This window comes from Cuculus canorus, chromosome 5 (assembly GCF_017976375.1).
Source record: "Cuculus canorus isolate bCucCan1 chromosome 5, bCucCan1.pri, whole genome shotgun sequence".
NCBI lineage: Eukaryota > Metazoa > Chordata > Aves > Cuculiformes > Cuculidae > Cuculus > Cuculus canorus.
The window spans coordinates 17,821,379-17,849,353 of record NC_071405.1 but is presented as its reverse complement, the minus strand read 5'-3'; the positions used below and the strand labels follow the sequence as shown (position 1 = coordinate 17,849,353).

The window sequence follows — 27,975 nt, the reverse complement described above, 5'->3', positions numbered from 1 at the left end:
TTATCCTGCAGCATCAGTGGCACCGGGAGCCGCCGCACCGGCGGAGCCCGCCCGCACCCCGACCCGAGATTTTCCATCTTATTCTTGTTTTAATTATTTCGCCCCGCTCCTCTGGGTTTCCCGGGGAAGGGCGGCTCTCGTAGCGCGGCGGGCGGGCGCTGCCGGGCTGCCTGCCCGAGGTGGGGCGGGAGGGAGGGAGGGGGAGAGAGAGATGCCTCTGATGAGAGGAAAAGTCGTGCTTCTCCTCGGCTTCGTCTTCCTGACCACCTTCCTGGCTGCGGTGAGGGGACTGCCCGTGAGGACGCGGCGCGGCGGCCCCAAGGAGAGGAGCTCCAAGCTGGCGGAGGTGAGGCAGGCTTGGGGGGAGGATGGAGAGCCCGGGGAGCGGTGGGGCGAGCCCCCCTCGGCCTCTGCTCCCCGTCCCGAGCCCGGGAAGGCTGAGGCGGGCACCGGGCGGCCGTCGGGGCTCGCTGGGAAGCGACTGCGCATCCCCGAGTGGGCGCATCCCGCCCGCCCGCCCGCGGTGGGAAGGCGGACGCGGGAGAAGCGGCGCTCCCTGCCTCCTCCGGGCCGTTCCCTCGCTCGCTGAGCGGCAGAGCCCTTCCCGGCCTCCGGGGTTTTCGGGTGGCCCCGGGTCTTTGCATTCCACGGGGGCTGCGGGAGGATCCCAGCGCCCGGAGGATCCGCTGCCTCCAGGGGGCAACATCCCGCGGGGCAGGGAGAAGCCCGGGCACCACCCGACCTGCAGCGAGGTTAGCGGCGCTGGTGGCTTGCCAGGAACTCCGAAACTCCACTACTACAAACAGAAAACGCGACGGATTTCAGCCAGCATCTCTCCTTCCCGCTGGGACGAGCCCGGGGCAGATTCCCGAGGGGTCCCGCTCTCCGTCCATCGCTGCCGGCAGGGCAGGTGCCCTCGGGAGCAGAGCCCGAGCCTGGCCGGCCCTGGAGCCCCGAAGGGAAAACCGCAGCGGGCAGGGAGGGACTGGGACCTGATGGGGATGACAGGAAGGGAACAGGGGAAAAACAAACTACAAGGAGGGCACGAAGAAGGGTTTGAATAAGAGAGGCAGCTGAACTTATAAAACGAGCTGTTTCCATCTTGAAACTGTTCTCTGGAGAAGAGGTGTTTCAGGCAGCAGACCTGTGTTTAAAAAAAAATACCCTTGCGAAGAGTTTTGCTGCTGAAAGTGGGTGAAAGGAATAAGTGGAAAAAGCAGCAACGGGAGGAGGTTGAGCAGGACAGGGCAAGAGCAGCTCAGCCCTTGGCGGTGATGCACTGCGGTGTGGGAAGCTGCAGGTTTGGTCTGCAGGGTCAGTCAGATCGGTGGGAATGACGAGTGGTGGGAATATGCTGTACTGCTAGTTATTGCCGAAACATGGTGCTGTCTGTGGAGAACTCATACTCGCAGCTCCTGTCGGATGCGCTAAACTCCATTCCAGCATGAAATCCAGGGAACAAGTGTGAAGAAGCAATCTGCTGCACAGAAATCCTGGGCAATGGCCAAGAGAGGGCACAGGCTGCATCCGGACGGGTACCACCACTGGAGCCTGGTAATGGTTTTGACTGGGACGTGGAATAGGCAGATGCAAACCGGACTGCTGAGGTTGTTACATGCTCTAGCACTGGTCATACCGTGTTGGTGCTGTACTTTGCTTGTGAAACTTCAAGACATAGACATAGATGCCGGTTTGCTCACCAGTCAAATGCCAAGCAGAACATGCTCGGGCTCCGGCTGCAGAGGGAGTAGGAATTTATGCTTGAAATCCAAGAAAGTTGCAGCCCTGTGGCAGGGAGCATAGGATAGGGACCAACTGTATGTTGGGATGCTATGCAGGTCCCCACCACAGGACCCTGCGACGCAATCTCAGGCTCCTTTTTATCTGACTTCTAAGATGCATCGGGAAGCTGGGAAGTGGGGCAAGCTGCCGTCAGTCCCAGGTTGTGAAGGGTTGTGAATGGGGAGCGTTGTGTAGCCGGCCAAGGATCACATACGGCACTTAGACAGCACAGCCTCTGTCCCCGGGACCTTTGCTTCTCACAGAAATGCAAACATACAAGAAGTCTGTAAGCAAAGATTCAAGGGTGGAGGTTAGGATCTCAGCAGAAGACAGAGAATGGATTCCTCTGGGGGTCTGTTTGTGCTCCTGTGCACACCCTGCATCCCTCGGGGCACTGGCTGCACAGCGCGTGTGGCAGGGAGAGAGCAGTAGGTGTTGGCACATGTCTTCTAGCTGCGTTTTGGGAGGAAATCCTCTGTTTCTGGTGTGTGGGGGGGAGAATTTGGAGTAGTCATGCCTGGCTGTTTGAACTAAAGCAGAGAGACGGCACAAGCGTAGCAGTATGGTGGTTAAGGAAAAAAAAAAACAACCAGCAGTGATTTTGGGTCATACGCACAGATGGTTCCTGTTGCTGCGCTGATAGGTCCTGTCTCTATGGCAGCGGGGCAGCCACAGCTGGAGTATTGGTTACAGTATGGGTAATGCCCTACAGATGTGGGTAGAATGAAGGGGGCCAGGAGGAGAAAAATGGAAATGATGGAGCATAACAGATGGACGATCAAAACCATTAAGCAATTGCATAACTTTGACTTATTTTAATTCAACATCTTTATTTAAAGCAAACTTTTTTCCTTGGTTTAGAATTGAATGAGAGTCCATGCTGAGCCTCAGAGTTGCACTTCTGTAATGAATAATTTAGAAAAATGAAAAACTTTAAGATTTTCAGTAATTTTTTTAGTTAGAAGGCCTTTTAATTGCAAAAAAGGATGAAGGGAACGGACTATTTGGGCAATAGCCTACTGATATGTCCCAAACCCCTACAGTTCAGTTAGGATCCGTTACTTCCCGATGTTAACTAAAGGAACAAGCACTTGAGTGTACATATTTTCAGCTGTGATACTGTGCAGAAAAGTTTTGCCTGAGTTACTGTGAGCCCAACATAAGCAACAGATGTAGTGAGAATGTTTTATATTTCTTCAGTCTGTTTGACTGTAAGTTGAAAAGGCAGAATGTTTTCTATACAAACTGTGGCCAAAATACTACCAAGAGACAGTATCTGATAGTTGTGAGGCTTCTGGGGTATGTTTGGGAAGGCAGGCAGGCTCCAAAGCAGCAGGCAGGTGTACAGCAGGGTTTTCAAAACTGTCTTGCAGATTAGATGCATCACAGTCTGACATGGGCATGAATTTGGCAGGTCCAAGCACTGACCAGTGCCAGGGGATCTTCAGGTTTGGGTAACCGAATACTTGGAAAAGCTTGTGTCCCTTGTGGAGACAAGGGACGGCTCATCACATTGCTTAATGCTTTGTTTATTTATGAAGTCAGGGGGGTTAAATGCAAAATATGTTTTGATAAACTCAATAGATTTCAAAATACTTGGTGCATTTTTAATAAATGTTTGGATTTTTTCTGTCCTATACCAGTGGGTTCCAGTGCTCTTCTAGTAAATAGAAAATAGATAATGTTCTAACATGGTAGAAATGTAAATGTTAGAAGTTATTAGATCTGTGTGAACTGACACAACCACTGCAATAACTGCATATAGAAGTAGTAGTACAGCAGTAACGGTGATGGGGGTGTTGGTAGTGAGCATCAACAGCTACGACAGAGCAGGCAGCAGCGTTTTATGGAGGGTCCAAACTGCCCAGCCCAGCTCCAGTGGTCTTGGTGGGTGCTCGGCAGGTGCTTCTTTGGAGGAGGGAACCGCTTAGTGAGAGGGGACCAAGAGCTCCCTGAGGCACCCGGGGGTGTTCCTGTGGGATAGGGACAGGGTGTGAGGATCCAGGCTGGAGCTTGCAGTTGGAGTTTCCCTGGTCTGAGTCTGCGAGCAAAGCAAATCTGGCATCTGTGATAAGAGATAACGGAGGACTGTAGCGTAAGGGCTGTAGGTTGCTGCAAATCAGTGCCTTTCACGACACCTGGTATGACTGGCTCCAAGACCCTGAGGATTAAGGAAATTAAGAACAACGGTATTTATCATTTACTAGTTACATCAGGCAGCAAGAGTAGAAGTGGCAAACTACATTTAAGCGTGGTCTACATCAAGATGTTTTACTTGCCGATTAATTTACTAATTATTGGTAGCAGTCTTGATTTACATCGACCTGCCCTGTGCGTGGGGAGTGCGGGTGCAGAGAGGTGCTTAACAATTAAATGCATAGCAGTGGTGTGATGCCTCCTGGAGACACCAGCAGGCAGAGTAAAGGAGCTCCAAGGCAATGTGGCATGGCTATGCTGAATAAAAAGCGTGAAAAGAAAATATAAAGGAAATATCAGCAGGGCTTGAGCGGAGTTTGTCAGGAGACTGTAAGTCGGGCTAGTCCTATCGTTTGGGAGCAGACACGCTGCCTGGGGAGATGGAGGTCTGCGGGAGCCGCCCGTGTGCCTCCCACCAGCCCTTGGTCCCTCTCGGCTCCCCCGGGGCTTTGTGGCTAAGAAGAGGATCTCGTTGTCCCCAGAGCTCTCTCACCGTGCTGCGGATCTCCCGCTTGTGCTGTCCGCCCTGTCCGCCCTGCGTGGGACACGGCCGCTGCTGCGAGGGAGCGGCCGGCTCGGTGCTGGCTGCCTGCACAGACAGATCCCCCACTGCGGGCTGTGTCAGTAGCAGAGTCATTTTGCTTGCGGATGTGCTTTTTACCTTTTCATTTCTTCAGCAATTAAGCGTTCTTGTCCCTGGCTTTGTCCTTGGCTGAGGTCGGATTTGTGGCTACAAAACGTGCACTGAAGCATCCTTCCGCTCTGAAAGGGGCTCTTTGTGCGCAGGGAGGGACTTCGCCCTTTGTAGCAAATTTCCTTTTGAGAAGTGCCAAATTATCTTAGTCAACACAGTTGAAAACCCTCCCGCCCTGGGGCTGAGGCAGGAACAGAAACAAAGGGGAGCCGGGTGTAGGGAAGCTGCCCGACAAGGGGGCTTCTTCCCTTTTCACTGCACAAATAGGTCTGCTGCGTTCCCATTGTCACAATCAAAGGGATTCCTGTAAAAGGCACATGTGAGGGGAAAAGATTAGGCATAATTCGCTCCACAGGGCTTTGCCCAACCCTCTCTCTAGGTTTCCAAAAGTGTCCGGCAACGTTTACAGATCTTGCTCTTAAAGGCGGGCAGGCTGGGGACTCATCCTGCCTCCTACTGTGGTCCCTCCAAGCCCAGTGAGTTGATGGAGGCAGCGTGCTTTCCTCTTGTCAGTGTCTTAGAGGTAGGGAATGCGAACCAGGGACCTTCAATCTTCCATTGTATCAATAAATATCCTTCCGCTCAAAATAACTCCTGAAACAAGATGTCAGGACGCTTCGCACAGGGAAGCCTGAGGACCACCTGAGCTACTGTCATGACAGCAAGGTGGGCTGTGCTGTCCAGCTCCTCAGAAGCCGGTGCTGTCAGTCAGAGGCTTGGGGTTTGTGTAAAACACCAGAGCCTGTAGCCAAGAAGCAGATGAGAGATTGCCGCCATGTTTCAGTGTGAAAATGTTTCCATTTAAGACAGAAGCTTGCAAAAGTGCAAGGACTTCGGGGTTTTTTGTTTTTTTCTTAGTAGAACATTTTTGCAGGAAACTTTCAGTGGGCTGTCAGATGGTTTTTTACATGCCCAGCTGCAGAAGTCAGGCCACATGCTACTGCTTCCAAGCCTTTCAGTTACTGCACATTCCCGGGGGGGAGGGAGCACCTAGGGCTTATATGAGAAGCTGTCATGAGATTATTTCATCTCATGATGAAGACACCAAAAAAATGGTGACCTGCTTGCCTGTTAGTCCCAAGTGGCTCTTGGCCTGAAGGGCACCAACTACTCCTGGGCTGCAGGTTGGTTTAGTCTCTGGCAAGGGGCGGGGGGGAGGGACGCAGAGGGAGTATACTGCTTCAAAAGGAACAAAACACAGTAAATTGCTGCCTTACTTTGGTCTGGCACTGCTGGGTGGTTGCAAGGTGGTGACCCAGCTGCAGACAGCCAGGAATGACCCGTGTGCTGGGAAGAGATGGTGAGGCGTGCATTTCTGTGGATTAGGAGCTGTTGATTGATTCAGTCCGCCAGGACCTTATGAGGCAGGGCTGGGAACGTGTCCCCAGCCAAGGAAGCCTCCATCACATCAGGCATAGCAGGAGGCTGGCATATGGCCTGGGAGCAGTGCCCTTCAGCTGAGCTCATCCTCCATCCCAACTCTGGCAGCCTGAGCCTGAAGGCTCAGCCCTGGTTCTTCCCTGGCAGCAGAGCCCCAGGGTGTTTGACAGGCAAGCAGATAGTATTTGTGGTTGCAGGAGGTGCCCCACCAACACAGAATTGGCATGTCTTTATGTCCCTGTGAGGTCCTGTCATCCCCACCACTTTGGCGCTCCCTCTTGCTGCCCTTTCTGCTCTCCCTTCACCTGTAGCTGCTCCCACAGCAGCCAGAATCCCAGGGGAGGCCAGCTGTACTGTGCTGTGCAGCACCTCCAGCAAGACAAAGTGTTGTACAAATGGCTTCAAATACGCTCTTCTCTCCTGGCCTTTCCCCTCAGGGAACGCTGCAGTGGTATAATATGGTCAAGCTGCATGTTCCTTAAAAATCAAAAATCCCACTTAGAGGAGTATCTAGTTCTTCTCTCCTGGAGAGCATCTGCAGGGTGGGCCCCTCATGCCTCCAGTGGAGGAGATGTGGGACTGTCCGGAGGTGCTGTGGACATCTGGGAGTCAACTTGTCTTCGCCCAGATTCAGGATTGCAGCTGGGCTATTGCGCCTCTGAGCCCACCCTCAGGGCTGGTCCTTCAGTGACAGCTGAGGTCCTGCTGGGAAGTGACTGGCCAGAAGGAAGAGGAAGGGTCATCTAGGAGATAAGATGCTGGGGAAGTGGGGCTCACTGTTTGGATGTGCCCTAGCCTTCCTCTGACTCTGGACTTGCCTCTGCAGCCCTGCAGGCCTCAGGCTCCCATCTGGTGGGGGGAGAAAAGTAATTATTTTTTGGTAAGGCACTTAGAAGTGGCAGGGACTCTCTTGGAAAAGCTTATGAACAACACAGACTGGAGCCAGAGAGGAAGATTTTCCTACCCTCAGACTCTTTCTCCACCCCACGCTGAGGTGCAAGAGTCATTAAATCCTGCCACTGGGCTAGGGACGGGACACAAGCCCGCCTTCAGGCTGGGGAGCTGCAGCCAAACACCTGGAGCAGGGGCTGCTGGCTGTGAGTTGTGCCCCTTTGGGAAACTGAGATGCAGATCCCTTCCCATGCAGAGCGTAGAGATGCTTTGAGTCTAGCTTACTCTGCAGGATCCCTAATGGATGTGCATCTGTTTGGTTGTCTACTTTCCCTGCCCCACTACCTGCACAGGGGGTTGCATGGGACACGGGGACAGGTGCCCCTGTGCTCCTGCCTGTCCTGTCCCCCCGCACTGCAACCTCTTCTAGCAGTCTGGGAGGGCAGGGGGAGGCTCCCATTGCTCTGGTTCCCCAGATTCCTGCACTTGCTTTGCTATAGTTATATTTTTCCTTTTGCAGTTTTGCCTGGGCTGTGGCAGGGAAGGAAGCAGCAGCTGGAGCAGTCAGAGGGTTACGGTGTGCAGGCTAACAAATGTGGATCATTAGCTGGAACGAGTTAATGGTTACTGAAGCACATGGGGTTTAGAGCTGGAACAAGTTAACAGCAACTCAGTCTGATGCATTAAGAGCTTATGCGCATTACAACTCAACTATGTTAACAGAAAACATATGCCCTAGCAGGAGCATTTGCCAGAGAGCACCAAAGGATATGGAACTGTGTCTGTTCACTTCTCTGGGAGACCCCTCTGTGCAGTCCCTGTGGGGGCTTTGCTCCCGTACCCACTGGTGTGCTCTGAGCAGCTCCCAGCTGGCCTCGCTGCAGCAGAGGTGTCAGGGTACCTTCCTCCTGAGGTGAAGCTGCTGTGCCGCTGGCTGTGCTCCTTGTAGCAGGCATCACCTGTCGAGAGTCAGCCCTTGGATCTGTGTGCTTGGGCAGAGTCTCCAGTGCTAGGACAGCCCCAGCTGCTGCGCTGGAATTTGTCAGTGGTGCTAACGAGCAGCTTCTCCATTGCAAGGCCTGTGTGTTTCATCTGTGTGGGAGGCAGGTGGGGAGGAAAAATTGAGCAGTGGGGGACCCTCCTGAGAGCCTTCTTCAAGTACAGCATGGGAGACCTGCATTATTCCCCACCATGCTGCAGGCTACCTGAGAGACCTGGGGCAAGTAATTGTCTGCAAGATGGGCAGGTTACATCCTTTATCTCAGTGTTAAAGAGGGAGAACATATTTATGGTAGATAAGCACCTGTATGTAACGCTGAGGAGAGCAACAGCAAGGCACCGTGAGAGGTGAAGCCACCGAGCTCCTACTTGTGCTCCTTGTGTCACAAGTAACCTGAGCAGTTGGCTGAGGATGCCATGGGCAAGTTACTCTTCGGTATACCTACAAGAGAGTGAGAGGGGCTGTGCTGTGCTGACGGGGATGCGACGTGAGGAGCACTGACAACAGCCTGGCCAACCACCCTGTTTATGGTCTTGCAAAAAGTCAGCTGTGCCATGTCTTTGCTCCTTGCGGTTCTGCACGGTGCTGCTTTTCCATGCTGCAGTGTCTTCTGCTCCAGTGCTGGCTCTGCCTCGAAGGCAACTGAGTCATCAACCTTGGAAAGAGTTTTGAGATTAGTTGTCGCAATTGTGGGATGTGTAAATAAATGTGAGACATGAAAATAAATGAGGAAGCCTTTGATGCTGCCTCCTGCAGTTCCTTACTCAAGAGAGTTGGGATGAAGCTAGTTAGAAAAGAGAGTGATTTCATATAATCTGAAGTATTTTAGTAGCTGCATGGAAATTATAATCATGAGGGCATAATAATTATCTACACAGCCCACAGTTTGCTGCTGGCTCCTGCTGGTCTGTCATAAACAAGATCTGCCCACACGCATGATGACCGAGTGCCTTCTCTGTTTCATGGGCACTTGCAGAGCTCTCCCAAAACGTAGTGGGAGAGTCTTGTATCTTTATTTAAAAAACAAAACAAAACCAAATACAACAAAACGAGCACTCGAGTGCTAGTTTACCCAAAGGTGGACCAGTGAGTAGAGCCGGTGGGAGGCCGTGGTCCTGCGAGGCTGTGGTCCTGCTTGTTACTTGTGCTTTTGCAGGCCAGAGTGTAACCCACAGTAGAAGAAGAGAGAGGCAGCTGGAGGTGTCCACTGGCAGATCTTCCAGAGCTCACCTGTAAAAACCGTGCATGATGGCTTCTGCTAAACCACCTGCCTATATATCTAAAGGTGTTGTAGCTGATCATTGAGGCTGTGGCTTGGGAGACGTTACAGACAGTAACAGGGACTGGATGGCATTTTTGCCTTCCGCATTTTCTTGTAGGTACCCACACAGCTCTTGACACCTTTAGAAGGACACTGTGCTTTGGCACAGTCCTGGGAAATCTGTTAAGCAGGTGATGAGCTTCTGCTTCTGATGGGTAGCAGAAGTCTGATGTGCCTGATGCGTATCCAGTGGATTTTCTATCTGAAAGACTGCCGCTGAGTGGGTTATGAGTCAGGAGGATCAAAATACAGCCCTCAGGAGGCTAAGCCAGCTGGGCAAAGAAAGCCACCTATTTGAGCAGTGTCTGTGGTGGGGTCATCAATGAGAGAGCATGCTCAGCACTATCAGAGGGAGGCAGCGGTGAGATGCTCCCTCAGATGTGAGATTTGTTCCTGTTGATTATCCTCCTGTTCAACCTTCCTTTATTTTAAAGAGTGTTAAGACTGTTGCTTGGTAGCACTGGGGAAACCTCCACTTTCTTCTAGTCCCACCAACGAAAACTGTCCTTAGCCCTTCTGCAAACTACAGCCCCAAGGCTGCCCCCAGACAGGCTGGCCTCCCTCCTGGAGCAACCAACCAGTGTCCCTCTGCTTCCATAGCTTTCTAATAAAACCTTGCTCTTGAGTTGTTCTACCTGGTTTAAGTACAAAGATAATTTTTTTCTGAAAGATTTCTTCAGGTCTTTGGAGCTCATTTAGGTGAATACGGAATAAAAAGTTATATGGTAAAAGAGAAAAAAGTGTTCTGATTTTTCTTTTGTACTTGGCTAATTTGTAATTGGGCAAGTTTGTGATGAATGGCAGGACAGATTTTAAAATAATGTTAGCAAGAGCTTGGGAGAAAAAAAAAGGAAGGTGCTTCATAGGCAGCTCTATTCAGGAACAGATCAGTTGTTTTGATGAGTTCTTGTTTCAGTACGGCATGGTAAAACTTTCAAAGGAAACCTAACACAAGCAGTAATGCTTAAGTAACAAAACTGTCCCATTCCTTATAATTAGAACCCAGTGTGATGCCTGCCTTTACCAAATGTCTCATTTTCTTCACTGCAGTGTTAACAAGGCCAAAGCACAGTCTGAACGTTGCCTCTGATCTGACTCCTGTATGCACAGGTTTCTTTGGTTCAGGCTGAACAGGTTTATGTGCTCATTAATTGGCTCAGGATAGTCATGGATGGAAGCTGCATCCTCTGAATTTGTCCTATGCCAGAGACTCGCTTGCTCCACGACACTGAGGCACAGACTGATGCATAGGCTGCAGCAGTACTTCGCTCCCTGGGGAGTTACCTCAAACATACTTGGCTTGGGTTTGACCCTGTGAGAAGCAGCTCTGCTCAGCAATGTGTGTAGTTACAAAGAGCACTTTGTAACTTGCAGTGACTACGGAGATGCTGAGGAATACTTTGGAGGGACAAATACGGGTGGTTGTGGTGGCAGCAAAGCGGTGTCCCTCGTTGCCAAAGGGCAGTACTGTGCGTGGACTAGTCTGTTGATGTTCTTAGGTTTTAAACTGCTGTAGAATCTGACATGTCACATCTCTGTACTTTCTATGTCAGAGCTGCAGCACGTGGTTAATTACCTACAGTGTTAAAAGCATGATCCTTATTCCTCAGTTGAATTTGTCTGGCTTTGACTGGCATACTTTGGTTCCTACTATGTATTTATGTTCTGGATTAGAGTCTGTGGTGCCTGATTATTGCCTTAAAGAACTGGGAAATCAAGTCATTTCTTTCACTTTTTAACATGACACATTAATTGAATTGTACAAGTCTTTCACTAGAAAAGTTTTTCCATCCCTTGAAATGGTTTTGCAGCTGCTCTCTCCACTCTCTTCAGATTTCTGAGCAATTTTAATAGAGGTGTTTGGGCTAGAAATGGGAAAATATCAGCCTTTAGACTCTAAAGAAATGATGTGTGGCCTTTCCCCACACCTTTTCTATGCACCCTGTCACCTGTTTTATTTACAGAGTAGGCACAACACTGGGGTGAATCGATGATGAGTTCCTTCCTCTTCTTGACATGTTTGCTGAGTTTGTGCCCCAAGGTGTTTAGGTGGTTAGTCCTACATGTGGGAGAGCATGGACTATGTAGGAAGGGCTCCTGGGCTGGCAGGGAGATGGGCCATGACCCTGTTTGTGGCCTTCAGTCTAAGCATGGTCTTGACAATGAAAAGTACATGCTCATTCCAGAGTGCTGCCCCAGAATTTCTCTTGTGTTCCTGCCCTGGAAACCCTTATTCCTAGCCAGGCAGGATATCCCAAGTGTATGCAGGAAGAGATGTAGCAATTCCCCCTTCGGCTTTTTCCATTGCCTGGTGCTGGGTGGTGCAGGAGAAGGCTAGAGCTCAGCTGCAAGATATTGATGGCTTTGCAGCACTGCGCTCTCTGCTTCTGTGGCATGGTCGCAAGTGTCCTTCCTAGGCAGCAGAAACAGAAGGGAGCTGCTGATGACCAGCTCTGTGACGGTTTGCAGCATTCCATGGAAAGTAGGGGAGTAGAATTTTCGCTCTAGATAGGCCAGCTCTTCTCTTCCCTTCACTGATGCAGTGCAGTGGCTTAGCTCCAGGCTTGATGGCTTTATCCAGCTGTTTGCTAGGCAGGGCAGAAGAGAGGGTGGGTGTCACGTAGCAGGAGTGCAACCCTCTAGGGCAGTTGCCTGTGAGGCTGGCAGGAGCCCCTTGGTGACATGGAGAAGACACAACTGCCCATCAGGATCGTGGTGCCATGGATGCTCTGACCCAAAGGGAGCACTGGGCCTCATAGGACCTTGCTAAAATCCATGGCTGGATCAGCTGAGGCAGGGCACTGAGCAGGACCTTGCTCAGGAGGGACATCTTCAGATGCAGGGACAAATTTTAACCAGCAAAGCCTTGAAGCAATGCAGATGTTAGTAGGAGGGAAGGATTGGGTGGTACAGTGCTGTGACTTGTCACTGAAGGACTCTGGGCCATCCAGGGTGGACACCCCTGGGGTCTTTGTGCTTCTTGAAGATTTGGGAGCTGAAGGAGCTCTGTCTGCCCTGTGACACTCTTGCAGCCAGCTTCCCGGGGGCGGTTTTACATTTTCCCTGTGGGAACAGTATTCTGAATTTCTTAAACTTGTTTGGGCGTAAAATCTGAATTAGGCACTGAGTGTAAGTTTGGAGACTTGGAGTCTGTCCCTGGCTTGCTTGCTCTGATGTCCTTGGGTGAGCTCAGATCTTTTTGCTAGAGGAGACCTCGCTTTCCATGTGTATTAAATTTGGATTGTCTATGAAACAAGCTTACACAGCCCCAATAAGTTCATTACAAATTATTCAGGAGCACCAGCCTTGCAGGGCTGTTGGCAGCCCCTTGTGCAGGGCTTGCGTTGGGCACGCGCAGCTGGCAGCAAACCAAGTACCAGTGGGCAGTGTTGTGTAGCCAGCACCGGGATACAGCCAGGTTTGCCTGTGTGATCCCCCTCCCTGTTGCTACTCTCCCTGGGCTCCTCCTTGCTTCCTGCCATGGAGACCCTGGGCACAAGAGGAGACCTGGTGAAGGTCTGGGAGACAGCTTGGGGCAGAGCCCGGTATCCTTCCCAGAGCCGTTGTGGTTTTTCAAGGGGGCAGAGGGAGCTGGAAGGGGAAGGTGCAGGCAAGAGGGGTCAGTCTGTCTGTGCCCATGTTTGCTCTCATCAGAGTCCTCCCAGCCAGGGAGAGGAGTGAGCCCCCAATGTTCTCGCTGGGCAGCACAGGCTCCCTCATTCCCGCAGCCCTCTTTTCCCTGGGCCCATCTGGTGGAGTCTGTCACCAGCTATTCCCTGTGTCCAGCCTGCTCTGGGCAGCAGCCAAGGGACCAGCAGCGTCCCTGCTGCTCTTTTCCCTCCCCCGGGGACCGGGAGGGGGGCGCGGGCTTTGATGTGCGGGCACAGGGCTGGGGACAGGCTGTGTGCGCTCATGAGAGCCTGGCCAGCCTTCAGCTGCCTTTGAAGTGCTCCAGTGATCAGGATGAAAGGGAGGGGAGTCCTTCCCCAAACCATCTGGCTCTAATTGCAGGTAGAAATGCCTCTCTGCATCCCCCTCCCCGGCTCCCCCGTGGGGAGGGGGCATGCCGCTCTCTTCGTTAATCCTGCGGCTCTCGGCTGGGCTGGCGTGAAGGGCAAAAGCATGGGAACAAAAGCGGGTTTCAGCTGGGCAGCCAGGAATAGGCAGCCACTGGCGGAGATGCTGGGGGTTCGGGCACCTCCGCTCGAGCTGCGGGGCCCCACAGACCTTCCTAAGGACAGCCCGTGCTGCAGGGTGGCTGCCAGTTGTTCCCATCTCCGGTTTCTTGGGCGCACTGGAGCCTGCTGGCCCTTTGACTTGTGCTCTTTCATGCCAGCGTGCACCAAGTGCTGGGATGAGGAACGTGGGAACAGCGCGAGCCCGGCAGTTTGGCAGGGTTTGTTGGCCGCTTCCTCGTGCCCTCAGCCAGCTGGCACTGCCGCCCCGGCGAGGCTCCCTGCCTGCTCCCTGCGCCGCCTGGGCAGGCCTGGCCGAGCACCACATGCCACTGCAGCAGCAGTTAGAGCCACTGCAGCACTGGCAAGTAAATTTTGTTGTCCTGCTCAGCTGGGCATCTTCCCTTTCCCAGGGAGGTAAAGGTAGCTGGGTTATATCTACCAGCAGTTTCTTTCACTCCTTGTGGTAGCCTTTGGGCAGCATCTGAAATCTCAATTAAACCTGTGTTGCTTGAAGTCATCTCCTCAATGCTGACACCACAGAATAATTTATTTAGATGAGGTTTTCTCTCTTGTCATGAAGGCCACGTTATAAACTTTTATATAATAAGCTATAAAATTGTTAAATGTGAGCTCTGGTGACTCTGTGACCAGAAGCAGTCCTTGCCGTTACCCAACTCCAAGGACCAAGTGACAACCAAAGAGGGTGAGTGAGAAGAAGAAAGCCAGGCAAGATGAGCAGAGGAACAGCCGCAGGGTGCAGAGAGGATGGTCGTGGGGATGGGAAGCACAAGCTTGAGTAGACCTGTAGGTTGTTCAGGTGCAGTGGGGCCGCGTCCTGGCACAGCTCAGTCCACTGGCTATTAACTTGATTAATTAACATGTTAATTGCTCCCTTGACGCTGCAATAAAATGAGATGGAGGAGCTATTAGGTGCAGGAGGCCAGAGTCCTCTTTGCTGGGCAACGGTTTGTTCCCTGCACAACCACCCCTGGGATATGTCTTCACTGCCTCTTCCCTCTCCAGGTCTCTGCCTCATCCAACCCCCATTCTGCAGGGAACGAAGAGCTGTCACCGTCGGGCAAGGCACGGGGGCTGAGGCGAACTGGACAGGCTGGCCCGCGGCGGCACAGGCGCCGTGGGGTGGCTCAGCAGGCTGCCAGGAGCCCAGTGGTGCCCCACCCCAGCAGCACTGGCCGTGAGGAGAGCCTGCCCTTCATGCTGGACCTGCAGAGCTTGCCGGGGCTGGCCAACGTGGACCTGAGCGCCCAAAACCCCAACATCCAGGTGGGAAGCAGGTCTGGGCGGGCAGTGGAGGGGATGCCAGTGAGCGCCGCATATCCTCCCCAACCTTATTTGGTTCCCTAAGAGGAAAGAGCTCATGAGCGGGGTCTGTGTGGCCCCTGCTGTCTTCTTAGTAACTACCTGATGCAAATACCTGGCACAGACAAGTTTCTTGCAAGAGGTATTTCCTCATGGCCTTTTCCTCACAGACCTTCTTCCAGCCTCTCAACATAGAGCAGGAGCAAATGCTCCTACAGAGGTGACCTCTAAACTTCTGAGCATGGTGTTGGTCTCTGTAGGTGACAAACAGTCCCCCCCTGTTTCCCGCTCTGCCCTAGCTCAGTCCCTTGTGAGGCAAGACCTCTTCCACTTCTGTTTCTGTAGTCCATACCATCTCTGACCTCTCAGGCTGGGAACCAGTGTGAGGGGTTGGTAGGTCTGTCCCAGCACTGTGCCTCGGCTCACTGTTCTGCCTCATTTCTGGCCTTCAGGTGACTATTGAAGTGGTGGATGATCCTCAGGCCGAGATGGAGATGGACTTGTTGAAAGAGACAAGCAATGATTGGTCTGTGACGTCCTCTGAGTGGTTGTCCCACAAGGACCTCTTCTGGCCCCTCTTCTGGGAATACACCGACCCCCCTGAGGAGGAGGAGGAAGAGGAAGAGGAAGAGGAGGAGGAGGAAGAGGAGGAAGAGGATGACAACCTGGATGTAGGAGATGGGGAAGAGGAAGAGGAGGAGGAAGATTACACAGCAGAGTATGAGGAGGAGGAGTCCATGCTCAGTGGAGTGGGAGGTGACTGGGACCAGCAGTGGCCAGCGCAGAAGAACTGGATCTTTAAGGAAAAATATAGTTATGGTGAGTTTTATTTGGTGCATGCAGCTGCCCTGCAGACTGGTCTGCCTGACCCAGAGCTCTGCTTGTGGAGCAGCCCTGGACCAACAATCACAGCATGCACTGGTGCTCAGCTGCAACTTCAAAATAAGGGAGCATGCCAAGGAGCAAGGCCTGCAACTGGCTGGGGCTGCCAGCAGCCAGGCACGCCAGCACCCCCATGGGAATTACCCCTGCATGTTGTTAGACTGCAGCGTGGACTGTAGTGAAGGCATGCTTAGATAAGAATTACCATGTAAAAGTTTAATGCCAAGTGCTGCTGCCATTGACTCAGGTCTCTGTAGTGACACCAATGCCAAAAGCCTTTGTCACAGCCCAGGGTACGTCCCAGGAGAGGAGGCATAGAGAGCTAGATTGCAGGTGCCAGTAGGCAGACAGACCAGGGCACCACAGCAGGTCCCTCCTGCAGCTTCACGGCCACAAGCCTAAAACCAGTCAACCTTTGCTAACATGTGATGCTTCAGCATCATGGCCAGTGCATCAGGCAGGTTCAGTGAGGGTGGGCAGTGATACCTGTCTGGGTTGGTATGACCATGCCCAAGGCTGTGAGAATGAGAGCTTTTGCTTGGGGCTGCTTCCTGGAGTTGCAAGTGGGGACAGGGTTGGCCCTTGGCATCACGCAGCCAGGCACCTTTGTGTGCCCTGCATCCCTGTAAAGGACAGGGCAGAGCTGACAGAGGTCCTGGGTGGCTGCTGGTTCCCCTCTTGCTGAGGCTTTGCTGAGGTCCACCACTTTCTGCCTCTCCCGTGTCGCGCGCAGACTATGAAGATGAGGAAGAGTGGAGCCCTTGGTCCCCTTGCAGCATCACCTGTGGCAGTGGCAACCAGAAGAGGACCCGGTCCTGTGGCTACGCCTGCACAGCAACAGAGTCAAGGACCTGCGACCTGCCACACTGCCCTGGTGAGCCCTCAGCCATACCACTGCATGGACACTGTCTGACCCTGATGTGGGCTAATCCCCCATTGCTGCTGGCTAGGCATTGCTCGTTCTTCAAGGAATAGACTAGACTAGACTAGACTAGAACAGAACTGAGCCGAACCAAACTGTTTAGGTTAGAAAAGACCTTTAAGATCATGAAGTCCAAATGTAAATGTAACACTCCAATTTTACCACTAAATCATGCCCCTAAGCACCACATCTACACATCTGCCAAACAGCTCCAGGGATGGTGACTCCATCACTTCCTTGGGCAGCCCATTCGAGTGCTTGATAACCGTTTTGTTGAAGAAATTTTTCCTAATGTCCAATGTAAAACCTCCCCTGATGCAACTTGAGGCCATTTCCTCATCCTGTCATTTGTTACTTGAAAGAAAAGTCCAACACCTGCCTTGCTACAACCTCCTTTCAGGTAGTTGTAAAGAGGAGAAGGTCTCCCCTCAGCCTCCTTTTCTCCAGACTAAACAACCTCAATTCCCTCAACCATTCCTCATATATTTAATGTGATCTGGGCTAATGGTCGTGGGGGGTTTTGTTTACATGAAAAATCTCTGATGTGGCTTCACGGCTCTCCAGGCAGTTATGTGGTGCCAAAGGGTGGTAGAGCTGGTGTCCAGTTGTGTGTGACTCTTGTACCTCTCTCACACTGGGACCTTGAAATTCTCTCCTGAGGCATATTGGGAGCTGGCTTCATTCACTGGTGTTTGCATAACCCATAGCCTTGGGCAAGTCTGTCCTGTGTGTCTTGCTGTTAGCCCTTCCTTCCAGGCAAAGGGCTGTGTTGCCAAAGCACTGTCGGGATTGTCGGTGGAAGATTGTGTGTCTAGTGCCCTTATGGAGGTAAAAAAAACATTACTCTTCCTGGTGTTCATCTTGGCTCTTTGTTTTCTCTTTCCCCCCTCAAGGAGCAGAGAGGGAAATGGTCTTCCCTACAGAGGAGACTCCTTTCAAAAGTGACAACACTACAGAGCTGTTCAACTCAGGTCAGCCTCTGCCTCTGCCTTGCACTGGGGGCTTTAGTGCCAAGCCCCACCGGGGGGGTGTAGCTGGTTGACGGGGAGGGCTCTGCCAAGGGCTCCCACCTCTACTGTCCAGACCTAAGTCACCCAAGCCACTGCCATGTGCGGGCTTCGGCAGTCATCCTGGGAAACCCTTTTCCTCCCACAGCCCTGGTACAACACAGTCCGGCTTTATGGTGCTGTGGCTGAAGCCAGCCTGCCACTAGCCCTCACCCATGAGGGTAAGCTGCCAGCCCGACCCTTGTAGCGATAGGTGCCCCAGGCAGACTCTTGCAAGGGGCAGCTCTGCTGCAGCACAAAACCCCTTCCCTCTGTCACTGCCTCAGGGCTGGAGCCTGGCTCCAGCTCATGCCCAGAGCCTGGCTGCTCCTGCCTGGCTGTTGCAGGCTCTGCTAGTGATGCCAGCAAAGCCACAGGCAAATGCCAGCTGGGTATAGCGAGCGTGCCTTCACCTTTTGGTGCCTCTCCCCCAGAGGTGGACAGCTGTGAGAAGTGGCTGAACTGCAAAAGTGACTTCCTCACCAAGTACCTGAGCAAGGTGCTGACAGACCTGCCCAGCTGCCCCTGCTCCTACCCACTGGAGGCTGTCTACAGCGCTGTCAACCTGCGGGATGAGCAGCAGGGCAAGAACTTCCGATGGCGGGATGCCAGTGGCCCCAAGGAGCGCCTGGACATCTATAAGCCAACAGCGCGTTTCTGCCTGCGCTCCATGCTCTCCCTCGACAGCACCACCCTGGCAGCCCAGCACTGCTGTTATGACGAGCACACCCGCCTCATCACCCGCGGCAAGGGGGCTGGCGTCCCCAACCTCATCAGCACTGAGTTCTCCCCAGAGCTGCACTACAAGGTGGACATGCTGCCCTGGATCCTCTGCAAGGGCGACTGGAGCCGCTACCATGCCATCCGGCCCCCAAACAACGGGCGACGGTGTGCTGACAACCCCGCCGAGGAGGAGTACCTCTCCCAGCTGCAGGAGGCCAAGGAGTACTAGTCGCAGCCACACTCGGAGGAGCCACGGCCACCTCCAGCTCCCACCCTGGCCCAGCCTGCCAAAGCCCTGGCCCTGCTCATGGGAATTTCCAAGGGTGCTGGAGGTTATCGCGGTGCGATCCCTGCCGTGCCAGCCAGGGCAGTCTGCGCTTTGGGATGCCTGGGCTGGCGCATGGGGAGTCGCAGGGGATAAGAGGCATAAAGGGAACAGGGAGATGCTCCCATCTGCTTTTATTTCTACAATCTTTCAGTGCAACCTGAAAGCTGAGCATCTGCAGGGTGAAAAGGCCTCAGCTCCTGCTGGCTTCATGCCATGTCTGCGGAGCTGACCTGCTGCAGGCAGAGCTGCTGCTCTTGCCTGTACACCTGCCCTGGCACATGCTGGTCTGCTTCTGAAACTGGGGGTGGGTCCTCCTAGGGAGAGACGGGGCTGTCCCAGCCATGGTGCATAGTGGGACCTCCTCTCTCCTTGGGTTTTCGCATGCATGGTTGGGGAGGAGCAGAGAGAGGCTTAGCAGGGTTTCATGAGTCCGGGGGTGGGGTGGGGCAGGAGGAGACTGGCTGCCTGAGCTGCTTTGGCAAGATTGTCACCATGGTTTTGGCTGTGAAAGGGAACACTGGGTGCCAAAGCCAGACATGGGGAGACCTCAGAGGTGGTCAGTACTGTGTGCATTTCAGCCCCTATGCCTCAGGTCCCCAGCAGCCCTCTGGTGGGTTTCGGTGCTTGGGAGCACTCATGACACTCATGGCCAGCAGAAAGTCCTGCATTTTCCACCCACAGCCCTCCCAGGGGCAGGAGGCAGCTCAGCTGGTGCTTGTGCTGTTGCTGGAGACAAGTGAAAAACGGTAAGCCAAGTTCTCCATGGGGATGGGAACAAGCCAGGCACCACTGGGAGAACTCAATGCTGTCCCTCTCTGGTCTGCTGCTGGCCTCGGGCCCTGCTGTGTCTGTCCAAGTCCACAGCGAGAGGCAGCCCAGAGAAAGCGAGCCATGGGTGCACCCTGTGCTCCTTAGGCTCAGTGCCTGGCCAGGTGAACATGTATGGAGGAAAACACACATGTGCTAATAATGTCAGTACCTGGTGTCTGCACATCATGGATCATGATGCTCTCTGTTAGCGCTTTGGTCATACCTGGGTTTTATTCAGCTTCTTACAAATCCATGGCAATTTCTCCCAGCATATTTTGGAATCTCCCAAGTTTCCTGCAGAGAAACTAGACTGAGCACCTTTATCCCTTGACATTCACTTGCTGAATATGGCAGAAACTGTTCATAGCTTTTATTTAGCAAATTTTATGCATCAAAGAAAAGAGTTAGTCAAGCACACATAAAGAAGAATGGAGTCATTTCTAGAGTAGAGGTTTCACCTAAGGCTGTTGGCTACTCTGTATTTTTCTGCAGGACACTGTTGGACATGAAAAACATCAGGGAGCAGAGGTCCTTCATTGACTATCCTGTGCTAGGCCTTGTCCTTCTTGTAGGAGCTTTCTCCAGGGCCAGTGAATAGGCATGGCCTGATAGCTCTTCAGGGAATCTTTCTGGGATTGTCTTATACGCGTTGAATATATGTTGATCTATCTTCCTTGGTTACCGATAGAACATTGCACCCTCGGTTATCAGTACCTAAGACTTCATTGCAGGTAAAAAAAAAGTATTATTTAAGTTATCACTGATATTATTCCACACTCATATCCCCAGACTCCAGTTACAGGTGCTACGAAAACATAGGCAGACACTGTCCATTTCCCAACAGGCATGCATTCTGAGATGACCGGTGTTACATAAAGGGTGAGAAGGAAGACACAAACAAATAAGCATGGATAGAGACCCAGACCCTGGTAAAATTTCATGACCATTACTTGTTCCCTAGCCCAAGTGGTCATTTGCTCACTGGTTTCTGGTGAAAAGGTAGTTTCTTTAAAGAGGTGGTCGAGAGGGTAAAGCAGTGATTTGGTGGCTTGATTCTTGGAGCCTGGGGTAGGCTGGGCAACAAACATGGAGGCGTTTGTATGGGAAGCAGACAAATTGAGCAGCCAAGGCCATGGAAGGATGAGCTTTTTATCTTCTGTCATTTTGGCAGAGCATCTTCGTATTTCCTCTCCCCATATCATATGTCATCATTAATATCAGCAGACTCTCAGAGAAACTTATTTACCATCAGTGTACGGACTTCTTTAAAACAACCTCCTGTTGTGCCTAGTGTCCAGCATTGGACCCACATGTGAGAGCCTGACCTCTGCAAACAGCCTTTCTTGAAGGAGACTTTCAAAAGCTCAGCCAATTTTAAACTGGCTTCTCTCTGAGGAAGTGTTCTTGTAATAAGGACTGTTACCCAGGATTTGCACCCTTCTCCTCTTTATACTGGGTATGTCAATCAGTCTAACCCCCAAAAAAGAAACTAATTTCTATACTAAATGGAATTCTCATCCAAGGGCAAGTAGAAAAATTTCTTGCATCGAGCCTCCCCCCTGAGAAAAGCTGGTTGAAAGCCGAGTGGCTGTTTGCTGTCTCTGTGGTTTGAACAATATAGGCATGAACTGGAGCATGAGAAACAAGAAGCAGAACAAGAAGTTCCTTACACCAGCACTTTAGACACTGTAAGGCTTTGTGGGGCACCATGAGAAAAGTGGACATTTAGCAAACATTTATAGACCATTAAAGATTCTGCCCAGCCCACTGCTATTTAAGTGATGAATCTCTAAGCTTCCACTCCTAAAGTTTATTGGTTTTTACATATAATATATATAAAATCTTTTTTATTTCAACAAAATTTCATAGAGAATAATTCTTTATTCTGATGCTGCAATAAAGCACTTTATGTATGTATGTGTTGCTGAGGTCATTCACTTGGGACTGAAGCCTATGTTGCTATTTGTTTTGGTTGAGAGGGGTCACACTACATTGAATGCTACATGTTTTGGGTCCCCACCCCCAGCTGTTCTGCAGAGACCCTGGTGGCTTTGGTTTTTTCCCCTTGCATTTGCATTTGATGGTCTCTGGCTGCAAGAATCTTAGCTAACAGAGACTATCCAGAGCCCACCGCCACAGCCATGGTGTATGTGAAGGAAACATCCTATGAGAAGACTATCAGGATCAGCGCTGAGAAGCAAATGCTTTTCCTATGCCTCAGCTGTGACCCCAGGTTTTATTCCATGCTTAGCCTGGCCAGAGCTGGGTACTGGCCAACCATACACCAGCATGCTGCTTTAAGCAGTTGCTGAGCATGGGAGCGGGTGAAGAACAAAACCCAGCATCATACTAGCTGGAGAATTGGTTTGGCAAACCACCTCCAGAGCCAACAGCTAATGACAGCAGAGGGATTTGCAAAGCTTTCCAGGGATCACAACTTTTTGTTGCCATTATTTTGCTGCGTAAATAGTGACCACTTCCAAACTCTTGCTATTTCCAGCTGGTTTCTCTCCTTCTCTCTTGCTCCTTTTGCTTTGTGCTGACTGCACATCTGCCAAGGGTTATCTGCTACTCCAGCATGGGGCTCTACTCCACAGCTGCCTGGCGCCATCGCTGGCCCCTGCCTGAGGGGAACAGACGGCTCCTCTCAGCAAAGGATGCTCTGAGCTTCCCGCTGCTCTTCTGCAACATCAAAAACATTGTTGTGTGGAGTCCAAGCCAGGGGGAGCAGGCTGAACTCTGCTCTGCAGGAAAAGCAGCACAGAGTAAATTAACTTTTTCCCTGGAAGGGCAGTCAGCAGTTACTACTGTGTATGTAACGTGCCTAACATGCCTTTATCCTCTGCAACAAGGTCCTTGCTCTTCCGGGTGCTGAGCCCCACTCTCAAATTCTGAGGCTATGGAAATCCTGCAGCCAGAGGTTGGAAGCAGGAAGAATTGCTGCCTTAATTCTGCAGGTGCTCAAGACAAAGTATCACCTGAGATAACAGAGTGAGTCTGTGACGGAATCTGAAGCTGCACCTTTGCCCTCAGCTTTGAACACAAGACTTATTTGACCAGGTGAGTTGTCATAGTTTGCCAGTCTGGACCGGAGCTCCATGTGGCTCAGGTGTATCAGTTTCCTGGCATTCAACTTGCAGCTGAGTTAGTTTGTACACAGAAGGAGCTATGCCCAGGTTTTGCTAGTCAGGATGGTAAGCGTGTTCTTGTCCCTCCTGGTCTCCCCTCTCCACCTCAGGTGAGTCAGGAGCAACTTTATGCAAAGACCTTTTGGCCGTGAATGACTTGAAAGCACAGGTCCGTGGTTAGCAGCTGGGAGACAGTGGGGTGAGTACAGCCCGCCTCTCAGGGTGGGGAATGCAAGATTTCATAGGCACACTCTTGCAGCAACAGAGATGCCATTTGTTGTCTGCTTTTCTTCAGGGCTTCCTCTCCAAGAATCTGCATCTTGGAAAGTGCACAGGAAGCCCAGCTGGGCCTGGAAGGAGCCACTTTGGAAGAAGACAGAGGATGATAATGCCAGAAGGGTTTGGCCAAAGTCTGTGAAGCATATCTCACACTCAAGGCCTGGCCTTAGCCTAGGAAAGAGCAAAGTATGGTTGTGATGGTCTGTGGACCCTGAGAGAGTTAGAACTGAAGATCTGATTAATCAAAAAAAAAAACCCAAGCCCTTTCAGGCACTTCAGATCCTGATCCATAGAAGGACCCATCCCACTGTGTGGCCACACCAGCCATCCAGGCAAGGTGTGCTGAGGGCACAGCATGGCATGCAGAAGGGTGGAAAAAAACCCACTCTAGTGCAGTTTTTCAGCAGTAGCCGTGCTGACCACAGTGCGAACACTGGGCAAACAGGAGATTGTGGTGAGACCTGGGCTTTGCCTTCACCCTGACTGCAGAGAATCGTCCCGGCAGGTCCCCAGCACCCAAGAGAGAGGATCTTCTGCTTCACTTTCACTGACACTGTGCAGAGCAATGCTGAAATCACACCAGGGAAGCCCTGCCTGACATGTCCATGGGATGAGATTTACTTCCTTCATCTCCACAGAGGATGGACCCACACATTTGCAGCCGGGAAAGGAATGTCACACCCTCCTTCCCTGCCATGAAGCGGCCAGCTGCCCCTCAGAAATGCCTGAGAGAAGCCCAGCTGGTGGGCCCTGGCCCCTGCTTTGTTCCAGGTCCTTGCAAGCATGTCAGCTATTCTTCTCTCGCTGCATGGGAGCTCAGCGGTGGGATCACAGCCGTCATGGACAGGCCAAGGGCTGTAGCAGAGTCCATCTGGTGGCCAGCATCTCTCACCATGCCAGCCCCGATCCTGGCTGGGTTTGTCTGTGCTGCAGGAGCTGAGCAGCAGCCGGCAAAGTAGCCATGATATTTCTAAAGAGCTGTGAGAAAGTCTCCCTACACCAGGCACCACAGCCTTTGCACATAGGGATGTACCACAGAAAATGGATTTAGATGATGTCTTAAGAAACTGCATAGCCCCATCACAGGAACATGGGCAAACCAGTCCTCACCTCACCTAGGGTCCTACTCTCTCCTAGGCTTCAAGCTTTCCAGTGATGGAGATGCCACAGTAACCCTCAGCTTTACAGTTCTGGCAGAGAGAGATATTTTCCTAGCAGACAACCTAAATCCTTCCTCCTTTTTTTAAAGCCACCTGAATCACATCTATAATGGTCACAGACAGCATATTTTTGCCTTATTTGCTCTTATCTCTTCAGTATTTCAGAATTTTACCATTGTGCTCCCTATTTCCTTCCTTCTCCGCCATCTTCTCTTCCTTAGACTAAACAAATGCACTTCTTTCAGGCTCTCCTTAGAAGCGACGGACCTCTAGTCAGCTCTTTGCCCACCACTGGGTTCCCTCCAAGTAATTCACATCTTTCTTGAGGCATGTCTTGTATTGCAGGGATTCTCTTACTGAAGCCATAGTGTCTTATCTAGGGCTTTCTTCATATTATGTGGAAAGATTTCTTCACAAGACCTACAAACACCAGTCTGCTCAGGCAGCTTTTGTTCTCTTCCATGATGTTTTAAATTTCTGTTCATTTGAAAATTCACCATAACCTGCCCAGCTTAAATGTCTTTTACAGATGTGCTGCCAAGCATATTGCTTCCCCTCTTTTCACACATTACTGCCCCAGTGTAAAACTTCACAATTCAGCGAGGGCAAATGTGCTTGTTTTTTTCTTGTGGATCATTTTTCCACTTGGTCAAGACCATTTAAATCCTTATCTTGTCTTCTAAGGGTTTTACAGCACTGATGGTGATGTAAATTATGTTGGACTTTTAAGTTATCATCATCTGATTTATCATCTTCTATACTAAAACATACTCGATTCATTAGAGCTTTATAAGGCCTTCCCTTATTTACAAACAAAAATATCATATAAAACTTTGCCTAAAGTCTTAATAAAGCACTGATATTCTGCCAAAGAAAGGCATAGGTTGAATCGATATTTGTTGTGCTTGATATAACCATGATACGGGAGTGCTAGCCATTATTTTTTTAACTGATTAACTGGGTACAGGTTACTGACTGCATTTTTCAGTATTTTTTCATGAACTGATGTTACAGGCTGCTCTGATTCCCTTTGTCCTCATCTCTCACTCACTCTCTCTTCCTCCTTCCCTCTCCCCAGCCCCATTCCTCACTGAATTCTAAAAGATTGCTCCACTTTCCCAAGCAAGTCTTCTAAGATAAACAGCATCAAGCCCTGTCATGCTGGAAACATCCAACTACTTTCATTCTGGCTTAAAAAAAGATAAAAAAATTAAAAAATCATTTAAGTTCTTCCTATTTTGCCACTGAAGCAGGATTGCAATGGCATTCCAAAGCATTTTCAATAGTTACTTAGGCTAGGGGCTTTCAATTTCTTTGATTTGTGGCTTGATTTTCCCATAGAATTTTCACATACACAAATGATGAAAACACAGGAGAAAGGGCCAAGTGGGTCGTAACATAGGTCCACCTAAACCAGTATTCAGTCTCTGACAGTGGTCAACAGCAGGTGACTAGGAAGATAGACTAAAAAGAAGGACAAGCACACATCGCTAGTTCCCTGAAGTACTTTCCTTGTTGCCAGCAGCTGGTGGTGAAGAGGTTTCTTGAGCCAGGTATGATGGTCATTCTGTTTAATAGCCTTTGGTTGTTTCATTCCTCCACGAATCTTTTCCACCCCTGTTCTAAATCCATGTAAACTTTTAGTGGCACCATACCACCAGCTGCAAGAAATTCCAGAATTCACTAAATCTGTTCAGACTCCCCTTTTTAGGAACCCCATAGTCTGTTTTTTGATGGTTGCTCCTTACTCATCTTCTCCATGTGCCTTGTAAGTCATAGCCAGTTAGCATCCACCTCTGACCTCTCATCACTGAAAAACTCAGTTTATTTTGTCCGTTTTCTGGGGTTTTTAACCCTTGTTTTCTTTAAACCACAAAACTTTCCCTCTCATCCTATATCATTTTGGATTCCTGAAGAGCCTTTGAGTAGGGGTATACTGGACTTCACTTTTCTTCCTCACCTTATATAGCCCCTCCTACCTTCCACCAAACAGCTGAAGGACTGCAAACTGTCCAGCTCTACTGACACTCCTAAGTAAAGCAAAGGTCTGGAGTTTCTCAGTAGCATCTACGTAGCTGCACTAGATGTCAGCTGTTGCTGAAGGAGTGGGTCTCTTTGCTGAGAGCAGGCAAGATACAGGGCACGGACATCCACTAGCATGCAGCGACTTAAGGCTCAGATCACCTTTCCCAAATAAATGGCTGAAGTGGTGTAAGACACTACCACCGCTGTGCTCTGTTAGAATCAGCATATCCTGACACGATCTGCACCTCAGGCTAAGTAATACCTCACTGCTTGGCCTTCATTGGTGGCTTAGTCCAATAGACTGAGTTGTGAACAGCAGTCAAGGCATGGCTACATGGCTAGACAGCCTGTTCTGCTGCTGCAGGGATGGCGTTTCCCAGCCCAAGGGGCATGAAGCCAGTTGGGTCAACACCAACGTAACTCAGGGCAGCCAGTTTTGCTGGCAGAATAGCCCTCCAACACCCCTCAAGCAAAGCCCCGAGTCTGTGAGCCCACGAATGCAGGTTGCTGGCTGAGGCCAAAACATGTCCTATTAGAGTAGCAGCAGGATGCCCAAAGTAAACCCTGTTTGTGATGAAAGGAAGGCAATTAAAATTCCACTTCAGCTGCCTTCCTGTCCCACCTCCTAACCTTCCAGTGGCAGGTGATTAGCGGGGCCTGCCTTCTGCTGCCCTTGCTCAGCTGTGCCAGCCAAGCCCCATGGCAGTCTAGTGCTGCTGCCATGGTGTAGTCAGCTGCCAGCACAGCTGCCAAAGCACAGCTAGGACACCGTGATTCAGCTGTTAAGCTTCTCTCAAGTTAACCTAGAATGAGTGCATTTTTTCAGTTTTCAAATAGTTTCGCTGTTCTTGTAACAAAGCTTTTGCCTTGGCTGTGAACACGCTTGGCTATTTAAGGTTTCTGTCCAGGATTTCCTAAAAAGAAAACCAAACATGCACACTGCACAGTGAAATTAATGTGCTTATGTCCTGCTACGTTCCTGCAGCCTACCAGATACAGTTCATCTGTGCATAAGAATCCTGGCAAAATACCTGCAGCCCCTTTCCCAGCCGGGTGGTGCTTTAAGAGAGCCCTGCAGGACACAGAGAAGCCCTACCATATCTAGAGGTGCCTGGTCTCCATACAACTTCCTTTGCAGTCACAAGTCAGCAGAAGGCTAAGTACACAATGTAGAAGTTAGTATCATACCACACTCTTGCTGTCCATAAACACTTTACCATAAATAATCACCGGCTACAACATGCTACCCAGATTCATGCATTTCTTTAAAAATATCCCATACAGTGATTCTCAGCCAATAACATTATGAACTTCTAGCTTACCGAGGTGTTCTGCAGAAAACAAAGTATGCAACAGAAACTTAACGCCTCAAAGGGAAAACTGAGCACTTCTGTCATGCTCGAGGTTAAGTGGATTGACATTTCTGACCAGAACTACATTTCCTCCCTGTCCTACAATCAAATTTATTGCTTTTGAAGACATCTCTGGGAACTATTAGCAGGAGAGAACAAGCGAGTGGTTTTCCCTCTCCCACCAGGTGAAGCAACAACTGAAGTGGGGTCAGACAAAAGTACTGCACCTTGTTTATTTCACAGGAATCATCTCACCCACAGAGTCCAGCCTGCTTTGGCATGAAGCTCTTGGGGTTAGCTGACCCTGGGCCCCACAACATGCTAGAACCATCCTGTAGGTTTGTCAATTGCCTTGGACATCAGGTGACTAAATGATCAGCACTTGTAGAGCAGGCTAGCGTATAAGACAGGATTGTGCAAGGGAGGAGAGGAATAGCTTGAACAGGATCTTAGATCCCTTCAGCAATGGGAAAGGTTTGGAACATTTACTAGCAGCAAATGACAAGCAGAGAGAAAATGAGCAGCTGCTCAAACCAAAAACTGCATCAAACTCATGCT

General features: G+C 50.8%; 1 protein-coding gene across 2 annotated transcripts; it reads left to right on the top strand.

The window, feature by feature from the left end:
- Positions 1-210: 210 nt before the first annotated feature.
- Positions 211-26,612, top strand: ISM2 (isthmin 2). Of its 2 annotated transcripts, XR_008450155.1 has the most exons (7): positions 211-346; positions 14,466-14,726; positions 15,215-15,581; positions 16,378-16,518; positions 17,460-17,537; positions 18,047-22,800; positions 22,897-26,612. XR_008450155.1 is itself a non-coding variant. In XM_054068629.1 (6 exons), the coding sequence occupies exons 1-6, from the start codon at positions 212-214 to the stop codon at positions 18,562-18,564; spliced, it is 1,500 nt and encodes a 499-aa protein (XP_053924604.1). In that variant the 5' UTR covers position 211; the 3' UTR covers positions 18,565-26,612. The 2 variants fall into 2 exon arrangements, 1 of the variants encoding a protein (XP_053924604.1); XM_054068629.1 differs by having other exon boundaries at positions 18,047-26,612.
- Positions 26,613-27,975: the final 1,363 nt, after the last annotated feature.